This window comes from Cynocephalus volans, chromosome 11, assembly GCF_027409185.1.
Source record: "Cynocephalus volans isolate mCynVol1 chromosome 11, mCynVol1.pri, whole genome shotgun sequence".
Lineage (NCBI taxonomy): Eukaryota > Metazoa > Chordata > Mammalia > Dermoptera > Cynocephalidae > Cynocephalus > Cynocephalus volans.
The window spans coordinates 48,644,367-48,661,165 of record NC_084470.1 but is presented as its reverse complement, the minus strand read 5'-3'; the positions used below and the strand labels follow the sequence as shown (position 1 = coordinate 48,661,165).

Here is a 16,799-nt window from a genome sequence, read left to right as displayed (position 1 = left end):
TAAGGTCTGACTTCTGCACAGCCTCATAGCACTGATTATTTGAATTTGTACCTTCTACAAATTACAGATAGCTGCATGTCAAGACCTTTGGGTTTAAGCAAAACAGTAAAAACCATAAATTTTAAATTTTCAGAGGCCAGGAATCAACTCTGTACATTTATAAAAATGTAGTATCCAGAAATTCCTCTTGAGAATTTGAGGCAAGATCTGTGCACCTCAATATACCTTCCTCAGGCTACTAGTACCAGACAGAGTTTCTGCATCCTGATTAGTCAGGCCACAGGGTCCCCAGCTTATTTAGCAACCACTTGTACTCTACATAATTTTTATTTAACCTAAACAGACCCAACTTTGGTAGATTTTGTTTTGTGGGAAACAGGTTAGGCTCCATTTTCTTGAGGGTCCCTTGACTGAATTGATCATCTTTCATTCTCCTAAACTCTTGAAGTATATGTTGCCTTTACTAACACTTGATATATAATGACAATTGAAAATATTTATTGACTCTTTAGCATGTGCTAGGCACTGTGCTAAGTGTTTTGTGTTTACTATCTCAGTCTTTTCATAGATTTGGAAATGTCAATTAATTTCATATTGTTTCATAGGCTAATAACCCAACTAGGTTTTGAGACGTTGAGGACAAAAACAATGCTTTACATGTCTTTGTAAAATTTGTCTGAAATAAGCACTTGGTTCATTTTTATTGATTAGTTTTCAGTTCAACTAAGGCTTTCCAGAAAATTTTCTTTTTAAATATTGCCCATGCCTTTAATTTTTAGAAGGGTAGGAATAAAGAGAGAAATGGCTTTAACTTGAGTAATCCCAGAAAGAAATGTCAAGAGAACAGTTGATAGATTATGGGTGTAAGCCTTGCCATCAGGTGTAAGTTGGCTGCTTTATGGAATGTCCACTTTGTGCAAGGCACTGAGAATAAAATAAATTCAAGTAGTTCACAATTTAGTTGAGGATTTTGGTCACAGGGTCATGAAGGCTTATTCTAGTAGTATAGGGGAATAGACAAAGCATAAACATTAGCACAGTGGCTTCAGAACTTTGCTGTGCATCAGAAACACCTGGGCCTTTTAAAAATACAGATTGCTGAAATTCACCCCCAGATTTTCTGATTCAGTGGATCTGGGATGGGTTTGAAAATTTGCATTTTTACCCAGTTTCCTGAGTGATGCTGTTGTTGCTGGTCTGGAATGCACATTTTGAAAATCAGTGCCTTAGAAGCATTTAAGTAAAACTAATTCCAAATGGAATGAGTGAGATGAACATCGTTAAAACTGCTTGACATTTAAATTTAAAATAATCTCTTGCGGTCTGTTGTTTAAAGGAAAATTACATTGCATAAATTTTGTCAGATTTATTATGCTATATATTTTTTCCATGTGTGCAGTACTTGAGTTATCTTGGATTCTGGTATTCATGCATTTATGCCTCCTTTTATATGGGACTGAGTTGTGATGATGACTTTTAGCCTCTCGGATGAGACTCATTCTAAATTCTGCATTATATTAAGACACTACTAGATTTTGACCATTAATACAATTGACTTTGCTTATTCTCTTTGTTTTGGTTAAATTGTTTCCAATCCTAGTTTAAATCTTGCTTGTCAACTCAGTTCTGGTTTGTAAAGCATTATTTAGTCTCTGTGTGTGGTGTGTACCTATATTGAGATATAATTCACAAACTATAAAAAATAACCCATTTGAAGTACAGAACTCAATATTTTTAGTATAGTCACAGAGCTGTGCAACCATCACCACAACCCAAGTTTAGAACATTTTCATCACTCCTGAAAGAAACTCCTTACCCATTAGCAATCATTCCCCATTTGCAATTAGGTTTTCATTTAGTGTAATATTTTCAGGATTCATCCATGTTGTAACATATATCAGTATTTTTTTTTAATGACTGAGTAATATTCCGTTGTATGGATTTACTAATTTTGTTTATCCATTCATCAGTTGATGAACATTTGGGTTGTTTCCACTTTTTTGGCTATAATGAATAATGCTGGTGTGAACATTTGTGTGTAAGTTTTTGTATAGACATATCTTTTCATTTTTCTTGGGTAGATAACTAGGAATAGAATTACTGGGTTATATGGTAACGCTCTGTTAACATTTTGAAAAACTGCCAAACTGTTTTCCAAAGTAGGTGAACCATTTTACATTTCCACCAATAATATATGAGGGATCCATTTTCTCCACATTCTCTCTAACACTTATGTTGTTTCTGTCTTTCTGATTTTAGTCTATAACCATCCTAGTGGATATGAAGTGGTATCTCATTGTGGTTTTGATGTGCATTTCACTAATGACTAATGTTGTTGACCATGTTTTCATGTACTTATTGGCCATTTGTGGATCCTCTTTGGGAAAAATTCTTGCCCATTTTAAAATTGAGTTGTATGTCTTGTTGTTGAATTGTGAGAATTTTTTATATATTCTTGATATAAGTCCCTTATCAAAGATTAGATTTAAAATATTTTCTCCCATTCTGCGGGTTGTCTTTTTACTTTCTTGATAGCATTGTTTGCAGCATGAAAGTTTTGAATTTTGGTGAAGCCTATTTTTTTTTTTTTTTGGTTGATATTATTTTTGATGTTGTATGTAAGAAACCAAACTTACCCCTATGTTTTCTTTGAAGAGTTTTATAGTTTTAGCTCTTATATTAAGATATGTGGTCCATTTTGAGTTAATTTTTGTGTATGGTGTGAAGTAAGAGTCCAACTTCATTCTTTTGTATGTAGGTATCCAGTTGTTCCAACATCATTTATTCTTTTCCCTTGAGTTATGTGGACACTTTTGTTAAAAATTAACTGATCATAAATGTAAGGACTCTTATTTCCATTTTATTGATTTTGGTTTGTTAAACATTTTCACTAATATTTTTTGAGGTTATTTCTAGAAATGATTACTTTTTCTATGTGAAACATTTTTCTTTTTACCTTGAAAAACGTCACTAGCCAGTAGGAATTACCAAATTATATATAGTTATAATAAGAATGTTTGCAATTATATTTACAATTTAATTGAGGTTTATACATTTCTGGCATTTTATAGTAGCTATTTTTTTAATATTCTTTTTTATTGCTTACTTTTAAAAAATGACTAAATTTGAATAATTGCTAGAAAAAATGTTTACATATTTACAGTAGTTTACACATTTACATTAGAGTTATTATGCAGAACTGGAAAGTACTGAAAACAGATGTTGAGGAAGTAGCAAAATTCAAATGAGTATGAAGTTTACTTGTGTAAAGAGAGGCTGTATTCTGTTGTATCACTGCATTCTGAATACCAAACAGTTTGTTGTTAAAAACTGTATGAGTAACATTTCTGAAAATATTGATGATTATTTTATGACTCTTAAAAACATAAGTTGCCTGCACATCTTTTCATCTTTCAGAAGCTACATTGCTGCTTGATTTTGTTTTCTTGGGGAGCAGAGAGCACATATAATTCTTAGAAAGGCATTAATGGCTTACTATCATCTTTCTGTTTTATGTGCATGTTGCTAAACAAGGAGTTCCCCAAACTACTTGTATTTTGTGAAAATGCATCTTTATGTGTTTGTTTCAGTGCTATAATTTCGTCTTATGTTGCGTATGTGCCATGAACATATTTTAGATATCATGCTGATGACTTTGACTCTCATTTAGGAGTCTTTGTCTGAAGTGGAAGAAAAATACAAGAAAGCCATGGTTTCCAATGCACAGTTAGACAATGAGAAGAACAATTTGATCTACCAGGTAGACACCCTCAAGGATGTTATTGAAGAACAGGAGGAACAGATGGCGGAATTTTATAGAGAAAATGAAGAAAAATCAAAGGTAATTGCTCATCTTGTATCACATCATTCTTTTGGGTCAGAAAATAAAAACCTACCATTTAAAAAGTGATAGAGTTGATGGAAGATTGCAGCATACTTGGGAATGATGTTTCAGTTAAAACTGAAGGGTCTGAGGAAACTGACAAAACACCATTAAGATATCAGGTCCTGAAATATTTTCCTTTTTTAATTTAAAAAAATTTTTGTTTTATTTTCTTAAGGAAAAGTGTATGTTCTTTGTTAGGTTTCTAAAAATAGAATACAATTCAAGTTTTACATTTATTTCCTATCTCTTAATTGGGACAATAACAGTTAATTACTTACTTATTCCTGTTATAAGTAGCTGGAACTCCCACAAATCTCCAAAGATTCTCAATGAGATAGTTCATTTTTTCCGTGAACTTTTAAATGGTTCAAGAGAACCCATTTTCTAAATAATTGGAGAGAAATCTTCAACCAGTAATTTAAAAACAGCAGTGTGGAGAATGTGGGTCAAAAATTGGAAGATGTTTTCTTTACAGGTTTATAAGCTGTATTGTTAAAATGCATGGGTGGAAAATAATAGCTACTGTCCAAGGTCCAGATTTGTTCTTTGAAAACTACAGGAAACAAATTAGGTTCTCTTAAAAGCTTATTGGACTTGGACTTTTAAAGTATGGATGTTAGTCCAAGCAGAGTACAAATGGGTATTTTAGTAATGAGTAATGAGTTGCTACTCCATTGCCAATATAAAAAAATCTAGGAAGTAACCTAGTAAATGTCTACTGACAAATTGTTTTAAACAACTGTCTGAATTTGTTCATAATAAATGGAGAGAAGCTATTTATATAATCTCTAAGGGGCCAGCACTTTTACTGTAGTCTTTATAGTTATATCTTTCCTTTAGGACTGGAAATGCCCATTCCAGTCTATTTTGGTCTTGTTCAAAAAGTGTTAGGAAGTGTTTGCCAGGAGTCTGGGGAAGGTGGGATGAATAGGCAAAGCATAGAGGATTTTTAGGGCAGTGATACTATTCTGTATTATACTGTGATAGTGGATATGTGTTGTTTTACATTTGTCCAGACCCATAGAATGTACAACACCAAGAGTGAACCCTAAGGTAAACTGTGGACTTTGGGTCATAATGATGTGTCAATATAGGTTCATTGATTCAAACAAATATTCCACTCTGGCATGGGATGTTGATAGTAGGGGAGTCTGTGCATGTGTGGGGACAGGATGTAAATGGGAACTCTGTACTTTCCACTTAGTTTTGCTAAGAGCTTAAAACTCCTGTAAAAATACAGTCTGTTAAAAAAAGTTAAGAGGACCTGTGTCTAGATAGATGAAAAAGAGTCTAATAGATGTTTTCATATTGTATCAACAGTGGCCCATTGAAGAGTATGATTTGGTGGCAGTAAGTGGTTTCCTCTTTGATTCTTCTTGTATCCCATAGGCCGTTTTTGGAGAGTCTGAGCCATTACGCTTTACGTAGAGTCCTGTGGACTCCTTTTTTTGCTTTCCCACACATTTTTCATCTCAACTGCTGGCTCTTTGCTTCTAGCAGATTAGAAGAAAATCTCATGCTAAGTATTTAATGGTTGTTACTATGATGAGTTATCTTTTCACCTTCTCAAATGTCCCTGAGCATTTTTAAAAGTAAAAAAACCCCTGTGATTAACTATTTTAACCAACTTAGTCTTTCCCTTCCATCATTTTCTAAGATACAGAGATGTCTTATGCATAGAGTTTTATTTCTTTTAATCTTTGCTTTTCAAACGTAAAATCCTTAAGCTTTTTTTTAATACTCTGGAAATACTCTCGCTTTTTTTTTTAATACATTACATACCGTGATGGAGAAAACTTTGTGATAGCGTCTCTTTCTAACATACCTTTACCCTGAGTTCTCTTATTCTAAACAGATATTGCTTCATGCAGTAGAATGTTCATATTCAGAGATACACAAAGAGGTCAGGCACTCTGCGAGAGTAGAGAAGGACCATTCAATAACAACAAAGATATTAATAAAATTTCTCAAAATGTCTTTAGAGCTTCCTTATGAAATTATAATAACTGTATCTTAAACATTGTGTCTTTGCCTACTTCAGGGACAGAATTCGTGGGTGGGAATATCTTAAGTATTATTTTCTTAATAGCTATTCATTTTAATAGGAACTAGCTTATCTGGGATTTTTAAAAAATATTTTATTATAGATTTTAAACATATGAAAAAGTAGACAGAGGAATATAATGAACCCTCCTGAACCTATGACCTGCCTCCAACTACCATCAACCCATGGTCAATTTTGCCCTGTCTACTTCCCCTATTACCATAATTGAAGCAAGTATTAAGCATCCCATCTTTTAATGTGAATTTTGTTATGGTTCTCTAGACAATATGGACTCTTTTTTTAAAAACATAATCAAAAGACCATTTCACACCTGAAAAGTTAACAATAATTTCTTCATATTATATATCCAATCATTATTAAAATTTCAATAGTTCCAAAATGTCATAAATGGTTTTTCTTTTTTACACTTAAAAAAAATTAGGATTCATATTTACACCTTGAAATTAGTTGATATGTCTCTTAAGTCTCTTTTAATTTATAGGTTCCCTTTTGTCTCTTTTTTTCTTTCGTTTTTTTTCCCTTAAGATCCACTCTCCTACTTTTTTATTTAAAAATTTTTAAATTAGGGGTTTTCAAGATGGCGGTGGCTGCGGTGGTTGGCGCGGAGTAGCTGAGGTGGAAAAGGCGGCCACTAGACCTCAGGCAGCTGGGAAACTTGTGGACCTTCCTCTCGCCATCTCTTAAGGGAGGACCGCTGCTGGTGGCCGGTCGTGGGGGCTGACCGCCACTCTGCCCCCGGCAGGAGAGGCTGCCGCATTTACAGGCAACCGCTTTGAAGTGTGGAGCAGGAAAAGAACTGTTTCTTAGCTGCAAAAGCGAGTCTCTAAATGGGGAACACGGCGCCAGGGCTGCTGTGGATGCAGACAGGATCCCGGAGGCCGGGGCCGTGCTGAAGGCGGCCAGCTGCCCTATTCAGGATTCGAGGTTTCAGGCCGGCATTAAAGAAGATTCCTGGGAGTGCCCGAGCTGCACCGCGTGACTGACTGAACAGCCTGAGGCGGCAGCGGCCGAGAACGGGGAAGGCGACAAACCAGAGTCAGAGAGTGAGCGCCCGACCTGGCACAGACCTGTGAGTGATCCCTGGCCCAGCCCTGCTCGGGGGGCTGACGCCCACCCGGCTTCCGCCTGCATCACCGGGTCACTCACCGCCCCGGGGCTGCCTCCATTTTCCCAGGTGCTGGCAGCTCCGGCCTGGCTCGGCTCGGCTCCTCACTGAGCCTGCCCACTTGCTTGCCCCGGCGCGGGGCTTCCCGGGGCCTGCGGGCCGGCCTCCCCTCCCACTCCCTCCGCGGTTCTCTGGCGGGGCTGGTGGCATGGGGCGTCCCCACCAAGTGCGGGGAGGGCAAGGAAGTATCGGCGGGGCCGACTGTCACTCCACCACACCCTGGACTCCGGCCCCCGGTAAACTTCCCGTTACTGGGAGGCAGATACCATCTCTGCGGCCACCAGCTCGGAAAAACGCCTAACCAATTTCTGGTTGGGAATAGTGTGGTAGGAGAGTTCCCAAGTCTGCTTGAACCTGCCGGAGAGCTGGCTGCAGGGGGGCGCTAGACTCAGTCCATGCCGGGGGGATACAAAGGTGAACAAGTCCCGAGAAAGATCTACACAGTGCTACAAAGGTACCCAGAGCGACCGGTCGTCTGTGCCTACCAGAAACCTGGTAGACTTCCTGGGCGAGGCGGTGCCGAGCAGGGTCTTGAAGGCCCAGATGATAGACGAGGGTTGCAGAAGACACGTCCCAGCCCAGCACAGTGCGCACAGAGTGGGGAGATGTGTGGCCAGGGAGGTGGAGGCTCGACAGAAACCACACACCCTGTGGGGTCGCCACTGCACGATCCAACAGCCTGGGCCAGAGCACACGGAACAGGGAGAAGTCCTGCACAGGAAGTGAAAGCTCAACAGAGATCACACACCCTGTGGTACGTGATCCACCAGCCCAGCAGAGTCCAAGCTGACCAGAAAGGTGGCTCCCCGGAGAGGCCCAAGACCCGAGGCAACCATACACACAAGGCACTAGAGGCCAACTGAGCAGTCACGGAGGTAGCCATACGAAATTGGCAACCACAGCAACATCTTAGTCATTAGTCTCAAACCGGTGGACTGTGAAACCCCCTGCAACAATGAATAAACATCAAAAAAAAGATAACAGAAATACAAAAAATCAAGAAAGTACACCACCAAAAGTTAATAAATCTCAAGCTCTAGATCCCATAGAACAAGAAGCCCTTGAAATGACTGACAACGAATTTCGAGTGATAATTCTAAGGAAACTGAATGAGATACAAGAAAACTCAGCTAGACATCATGATGAAATGAGGAAAAGTATACAGGACCTGAAAGAGGAAATGTACAAGGAAATCAATGTCCTGAAAAAAAATGTAGCAGAACTTGCTGAACAGAAGAAGTTATTCAACGAAATAAAAAACACAACGGAGAGTTTAACCAGCAGGCTTGTCGAAGTTGAAGAGAGAACCTCTGAACTTGAAGATGGGCTGTTTGAAATAACACAAGCAGACAAAAAGAAAGAAAAAAGAATCAAGGACATTGAAGAAAATCTGAGAGAGATATCAGACAACCTCAAGTGCTCAAATATCCGAGTCATGGGTATTCCAGAAGGGGAGGAAAATGGAGATTGCATTGAAAACATATTCAACAAAATAGTGGCAGAAAACTTCCCAGGTATAGGAAAAATCACAGATCTTCAGATCCAGGAAGCTCAACGATCTCCAAACGTATTCAACCCAAAAAGGCCTTCTCCAAGACATGTTATAGTCAAATTGGCAAAACTCAGAGACAAAGAGAGAATCTTAAAAGCTGCCAGAGAGAAGCGTCAAATCACCTATAAGGGAGCCCCAATCAGGCTAACATCAGACTTTTCATCACAAACCCTAAAAGCTAGAAAGGAATGGGATGATATATTCAAAATACTAAAAGACAAAGATTGCCAGCCAAGAATACTCTACTCTGCAAGGCTATCCTTCCGAAATGAAGGGCAAATAGTATATTTCTCAGACAAACAAAAACTGCGGGAGTTCACTACCACACGACCACCCTTACAAGAAATCCTCAAGGGAGTACTGGGTTTGGTTCCTGAAAAATAACTATCACTGCCAGAAAAACCTAAGAAAAATCTAAACCCACTAGTATAATAAAAATGGCATTCATGAAGAGAAAACAAGCAAACAAAAACCCTATCTACAACCTAAGGAACCAACAAACACAGAAAACAAACAGTAAATCAGAAAGCAAGGAACAAAAGACACCTAAGAGAACCAAACTACCAATAAAATGCTAGGAATAAATCAACACCTTTCAATAACAACTCAATGTAAAAGGCTTAAATTCCCCAATTAAAAGACACAGACTGGCTGACTGGATCAAAAAGCAGGACCCAACTATATGCTGCCTACAAGAGACCCACCTCACCCATAAAGATTCACACAGACTAAGAGTGAAAGGATGGAAAAAGATTTACCATGCAAACAGAAAAGAAAAACGAGCTGGAGTAGCTATTCTTATATCTGACAAAATAGACTTTAAACCAGAAACCATAAAAAGAGACAATGAGGGACACTACTTAATGATAAAAGGACTGATCGATCAAGAAGACATAACAATCATAAATAGGTACGCACCCAATGTTGGAGCAGCCAGATTTATAAAACAAACTCTATTAGACCTAAAGAAGGAAATAGACACTAATACCATAATAGCAGGGGACCTGAACACCCCACTGTCAATATTAGACAGATCATCTAGGCAAAGAGTCAGTAGAGAAACACAAGATCTAAACAAGACTCTAGACCAATTGGAATTGGCAGATATCTACAGAACATTCCACCCAACAACCTCAGAATATTCATTCTTCTCATCAGCACATGGATCATTCTCCAGGATAGATCACATATTAGGTCACAAATCAAGTCTCAATAAATTCAAAAAAATTGGAATTATCCCATGTATTTTCTCAGACCACAATGGATTAAAACTAGAAATTAATAACAAACGAAACTCTGGAAAGTATACAAACACATGGAAATTAAACAGCATTCTCCTTAATGACATATGGATCCAAGAAGAAATCAAGCAGGAAATCAAAAAATTTCTTGAAACTAATGAAAACAATGATACATCATACCAAAACCTGTGGGATACTGCAAAAGCAGTATTAAGGGGGAAATTTATTGCATTAAATGCTCACTTCAGAAGAATGGAAAGATGGCAAGTGAACAACCTAACACTTCACCTAAAAGAACTAGAAAAACAAGAACAATCCAAACCTAAACTTAGCAGACAGAAAGAAATCATTAAGATCAGAGCAGAACTGAATGAAATTGAAAACCAAAAACAATTCAAAAGATCAATGAATCAAAAAGTTGGTTTTTTGAAAAGATAAATAAAATTGACAAACCATTAGCATTGCTAACAAAAAAGAGAGAAGGCTCAAATAACAAAAATTAGAAATGAAAAAGGCGATATTACAACTGATTCATCTGAAATACAAGGAATCATTCGAGACTACTATAAACAACTATATGCCAACAAATTTGAAAATCTGGAGGAAATGGATAAATTTCTGGACATACACAAGCTCCCAAAACTGAACCGTGAAGATGTAGAAAATTTGAACAGACTAATAACAATAAAGGAGATTGAAGCTGTTATCAGAAGGCTCCCAACAAAGAAAAGCCCAGGACCAGATGGATTCACAGCAGAATTTTACCAAACATTCAAAGAGTAATTGACACTGATTCTTTACAAACTATTCCAAAAGATTGAAACGGACGCAAATCTCCCAAACTCAGTCTATGAAGCAAACATCATCCTGATACCAAAACCAGGTAAAGATATAACCAAAAAAGAAAACTACAGGCCGATATCCTTGATGAATATAGATGCAAAAATCCTCACTAAAATACTAGCAAACAGAATACAGCAACCCATACGTAAAATTATTCACCACGATCAAGTGGGATTCATCCCAGGGATGCAAGGTTGGTTCAACATACGCAAATCAATAAATGTGATACACCCTATTAATAAACTCAAACACAAGGACCATATGATCATCTCTATAGATGCTGAAAAAGCATTTGATAAAGTTCAGCACTCATTCATGACAAAGACCCTCTATAAGTTAGGTATAGAGGGAAAGTATCTCAACGTAATTAAAGCCATATATGCCAAACCCACTGCCAATATCATCCTGAATGGCCAAAAGCTGAAAGCTTTTCCTTTAAGAACAGGAACTAGACAAGGATGCCCACTCTCACCACTCCTATTCAACATAGTGTTGGAAGTACTAGCCAGAGCAATCAGAGAAGAGAAGGAAATAAAGGGCATCCAGATTGGAAAAGAGGAAGTCAAATTGTCCCTGTTTGCAGATGACATGATCCTATATATCGAACAGCCTAAAACCTCTACAAAAAAACTCTTGGAATTGATAAATGATTTCAGCACAGTAGCAGGATACAAAATCAACACACAAAAATCAGTAGCATTTCTTTTCTCCAATAGTGAACATGCAGAACGAGAAACCAAGAAAGCCTGCCCATTTCCAATAGCCACCAAAAAAATAAAATACTTAGGAATTGAGTTAACCAAGGATGTGAAAAATCTCTATAACGAGAACTACAAACCACTGCTGAGAGAAATTAGAGAGGATACAAGAAGATGGAAAGATATCCCATGCTCTTGGGTTGGAAGAATCAACATAGTGAAAATGTCCATACTACCCAAAGTGATATACAAATTCAATGCAATCCCCATCAAAATTCCAAAGACATTTTTCTCAGAAATGGAAAGAACTATCCAGACATTTATATGGAATAATAAAAGACCACACATAGCCAAAGCAATGCTGAGCAAAAAAAATAAAGCTGGAGGCATAACACTACCTGACTTTAAGCTATACTACAAAGCTATAATAACCAAAACAGTATGGTACTGGCATAAAAACAGACATACTGACCAATGGAATAGAATAGAGAATCCAGAAATCAACCCACACACTTACTTCCATCTGATCTTTGACAAAGGCACCAAGCCTATTCACTGGAGAAGGGACTGCCTCTTCAGCAAATGGTGCTGGGATAACTGGATATCCATATGCAGGAGAATGAAACTAGATCCATACCTCTCACCATATTCTAAAATCAACTCAAAATGGATTAAGGATTTAAATATACACCCTGAAACAATAAAACTTCTTAAAGAAAACATAGGAGAAACACTTCAGGAAATAGGACTGGGCACAGACTTCATGAATATGACCCCAAAAGCACGGGCAACCAAAGGAAAAATAAACAAATGGGATTATATCAAACTAAAAAGCTTCTGCACAGCAAAAGAAACAATTAACAGAGTTAAAAGACAACCAACAGAGTGGGAGAAAATATTTGCAAAGTATACATCTGACAAAGGATTAATATCCAGAATATATAAGGAACTCAAACAACTTTACAAGAAGAAAACAAGCAACCCAATTAAAAAATGGGCAAAAGAGCTAAGTAGGCATTTCTCTAAGGAAGATATACAAATGGCCAACAGACATATGAAAAAATGCTCAACATCACTCAGCATCCGGGAAATGCAAATCAAAACCACATTGAGATTCCATCTCACCCCAGTTAGGATGGCTAAAGTCCAAAAGACTCTGAACGATTAATGCTGGCGAGGCTGCGGAGAAAAAGGAACTCTCATACATTGTTGGTGGGACTGCAAAATGGTGCAGCCTCTATGGAAAATGATATGGAGGTTCCTCAAACAATTGCAGATAGATCTACCATACGACCCAGCTATCCCACTGTTGGGAATATACCCAGAGGAATGGAAATCATCAAGTCGAAGGTATACCTGTTCCCCAATGTTCATCGCAGCACTCTTTACAATAGCCAAGAGTTGGAACCATCCCAAATGTCCATCATCAGATGAGTGGATACGGAAAATGTGGTACATCTACACAATGGAATACTACTCAGCTATAAAAACGAAAGAAATACTGCCATTTGCAACAACATGGATGGACCTTGAGAGAATTATATTAAGTGAAACAAGTCAGGCACAGAAAGAGAAATACCACATGTTATCACTGATTGGTGGGAGCTAAAAATTAATATATAAATTCACACACACACACACACACACACACACAAAAAGAAAAAACGGGGGGGGGGGAAGAAGATATAACAACCACAATTACTTGAAGTTGATACGACAAGCAAACAGAAAGGACCTTGTTGGGGGGGAGGGGGGAGGGAGGAGGGAGGGAGGTTTTGGTGATGGGGAGCAATAATCAGCCAGAATGTATATCGACAAAATAAAATTTAAAAAATAAATAAATAAATAAACAATAAAAATTTTTACATTAATTATTATTATTTTTACATTGTAAGATGTTGCAGAACAGATGGGGGAAGGGTAGGGGGGATGGGGGAGGGTGATAGGGTGGGAGGAAGAGGATGGGGGTATGTGGTCAAGGCCTGTGGCACCCCCCTCATTTGACAGGGGAGCCCAGAGGCATCTTTTTTTCCCCTTGGAATTTATATGTTGAAAAAACTGGATTGTCTTAACAGCTTCCCAGTCTTAGAGACTTTGTTTTCATGTTGTCTTTACCATGTTCCCATTCCCTCTGTATTTCCTATAAATAGGAAGTCAGTTATAGAGGCTTAATCAAATCAACTGAGGGTTTTTTGGCAAGTCTCCTTCATAGTTGGTGCAGTTCTCTCCCTTCAGGAGGCCCAGATGTATGGCTGTCTCTTTATGATGCTGTAGCTGGATACTTAGGTCTTTTAGTTGATTAGGGGTTGCAAAATAGGATATTCTGATTTTATCATTTTTTAATAATTTTTAAATAACTATTGAGATATAATTCACATACCATACATTTCATGCATTTAAAGTGTATAATTCAATGGTTTTTAGTGTATTCATATATATGTGCAACCATCACATCCAATCACTTTTAGAATATCTTCATTATCTCAAAAAAAACCTGCCAAAACCCTATCCCCTTTGCCTATCATCTTTTTATCCCCACACTTCTCAGTCCCAAATAACCACTGACCTACTTTCTGTCTCTATAGATTTCCCTATTCTAGACTTTCATATGAATGGAATCATGTAAAATATGGACTTTTGTGATTGGCTTCTTTCACTTAGCATAGTGTTTTCAAGGTTCATCTATGTGGTAGTGTATATCAGTACTTCATTCTTTCTTATGGTCAATTAATATTCCATTGTACGGGTGTGCTACATTTTGTTTATCCATTTGTGCATTGGTGGACTTTGTTTCCTCTTTTTGGTTGTTATGAATAATGTTACTATAAATATTTGTGTATAATTTTTTGTGGGACATATATTTTTCTTTCTCTTAGTATCTTCTTAAGAATGGAATTGCTAGGTCATATGGTAACTGACTTATTCTATCCATCCTAGTGGGTGTGGCTTTGATTTGCATTTCCTTGATGACTAATGATTTTGAGCATGTTTTCATGGGCTTATTTGCCATTTGTATATCTTCCTTGGAGAAATGTTTATTCAGATCCTTTGCCCATGTTTTAACTGGATTATTCATCATCTTATTGAGTTGTTAAGAGTTTTTATATATTCTAGATACAAGTTTCTTATGAGGTATATGATTTGCTGCAAGTATTTTCTCCCTTCTGTAGGTTTTCTTTTTACTTTCCTATGCTTAATTTATCAGGTTAAGTTCATCTTTAAAGAGAAACTACCTCATCTCTTATTACTCAGATGAGACAGTTTACATGGGAAAAGCAAGATAAGGGCTTGATGTTTTGCGTTTATTTATGAGTTTTCATAAAAAGGAATTGGTTGCTTAGTATCTTCTCATAGTGAACAATTGTTGTTTTCTTTTTGAAATGTCATTATGAAGTCATAAATTCAAGCATTTGATGTTTTCAGTGCATTGCGGCTTTTATTCTTTTTGATGCTCAAATTGTCCCACCTTTGGCTAATATGAGCCTCTTCAATTTGATTACCAAGCACTTTTAACAAGTCTAATTGTTTTTGATAGCTTCTTTGCATTTTGGCAGAAGAAAATATTTCAGTCTCATCTTGTCCATTTTCTGCCCCAGACCTGGAGTCCTTGAGGAGCCCAAGTTCTCTTTCAGTGGAACAATATGAGAGCTAGGAGTGTTCATTGCCACTGTTTATAGGCTTTTTCAGTGGATATATCTGGAAAATATGTATGTGCAGATTTTTTTGTTTGTTTTAATGACAAAATATGAGTTCATTCTGATAGTTTCAGTTCATATTCGGGACTCTAGAATTTTTAGTTAACCTCTTCTTTCTTACATCTGTGTCTCCTTTTTCCCACACCCAAATTCCTAGTTCTCAAAGTCACTGAGGATGATAGTAATTACGTTATATTCTGTTCTCGTTGCTTTATCCCACATTACCCAGAATAGCAATACCAACATTAACACCAATGATATAATTACTGAAAACAATTTTAGAAGTTTTTTGTTCAGTTTTGTTTTGTTTGGCTATTATCTCTGCCACTAGGCTATGTATAGCCAAACTATTGTTTTTCAAAGTTACTTGAAGTAGTTTCTCTCTGTGTGCTTATGCTACTAACTGGATATGTAGTGAGGTACACTGCATTTTATTTTTGATATCTGGGAATTGCTTTTTTAATTAAAAAATTTTTTTATTTTTAATTATAAAAAACATAACAAAATTTACTGTCTTAACCATTTTAAAGTGTACAGCTCGGTAGTGTTAAGTATATTCAGATTGTTGTGCATCAGATCTCCAGAAATTTTTCATCTTGCAAAACTAAAGCTCTGTGCCCATTTAACAGTTCCCCATTTCTCCCTGTCCCCAGCCCTTGGCAGCCACCATTCTGCTCTCTGTCTCTATGAATTCGATTATTCTAGGTATCTCATGTAAGTAGAATCATATATTTGTCTTTCTGTGACTGACTTATGTCACTTAGCATAATGAGTCACATAGCATGATGAGTCCTAAAGACTCATCTATGTTGTCAGCATGTCACAGGAGTTCCTTCCTTTTTAAGCCTGAATAATATTCCACTGTATGTATACTACATTTTGTTTATCCATTTATCTGTTGATGGACACTTGGATTGTTTCCACTAGGAATTGCTTTTTAAATTTAATTTTGTTTTACAATTATGCAAAATAGTCATGTAGATCTTAAGCCAAATCAACAAAGAAAATATATTTGAAGAAGTTAATCTTCTATCTCTGTCTCTTCATCCCTATTTCCTCTTTCCTTTTGGGAATTTTTTAATTTAATGGTTTATAGCCATGTTTTAATCTAAAAAAATCTATAGCTATTCAAAAAATATATACAAAAATATGTATTTGTATCACTCCTTTCTTAGAAGATGGTTAGCGTACTAAAAATGCCCTTCTGCCTCTTGATCTTATCACTTTATGATTGTAATACAGAGAAATCTTCCTGATTCTTTTTCGCTACTGTGCATTTATTCCATTGTGTGGATGCACTGCACTTTATTCCAGTTCCCTATTAATGGACATTCAAGTTGTTTGCAGTGTTTTGCTGTTAAAATTAGTCTTGCAAAAAATAACATTGTAGTTTTGCCAATGTATCTATGATAAAGAATCGTAAGAGTGGGATTGCTGGGTCGAAAGGTATGTAGTTTTGTAGGATATTGCTGAATTCCCCTTTGTCTGCATATATCATTTTCACTTCTGTTCACTTCTCCATAGTATTTCCCAAAATACGTTATCAAGTTTTTGGACTTTAACTAGTGTTTTGGTGAGAAATACGGTTTTAGTTTGCATTTCTCTCAGTAAGAGCTTCTTTTCCATATTCAGAGCTGTTTCCACTTCTTTTTCT

The 16,799-nt window shown here is 36.9% G+C and overlaps 1 protein-coding gene across 7 annotated transcripts in view; it reads left to right on the top strand.

Annotated features, from left to right (window-relative positions):
* The window catches only part of LRRFIP2 (LRR binding FLII interacting protein 2), a 102,635-nt gene that overhangs the window by 67,555 nt on the left and 18,281 nt on the right, over positions 1-16,799 (top strand). For all 7 annotated transcript variants that reach the window (XM_063114793.1, XM_063114791.1, XM_063114789.1 and 4 more), the window contains one exon: positions 3,671-3,841. In XM_063114793.1, the coding sequence (XP_062970863.1) occupies positions 3,671-3,841 (171 nt within the window). The remainder of the gene's footprint in view (positions 1-3,670; positions 3,842-16,799) is intronic.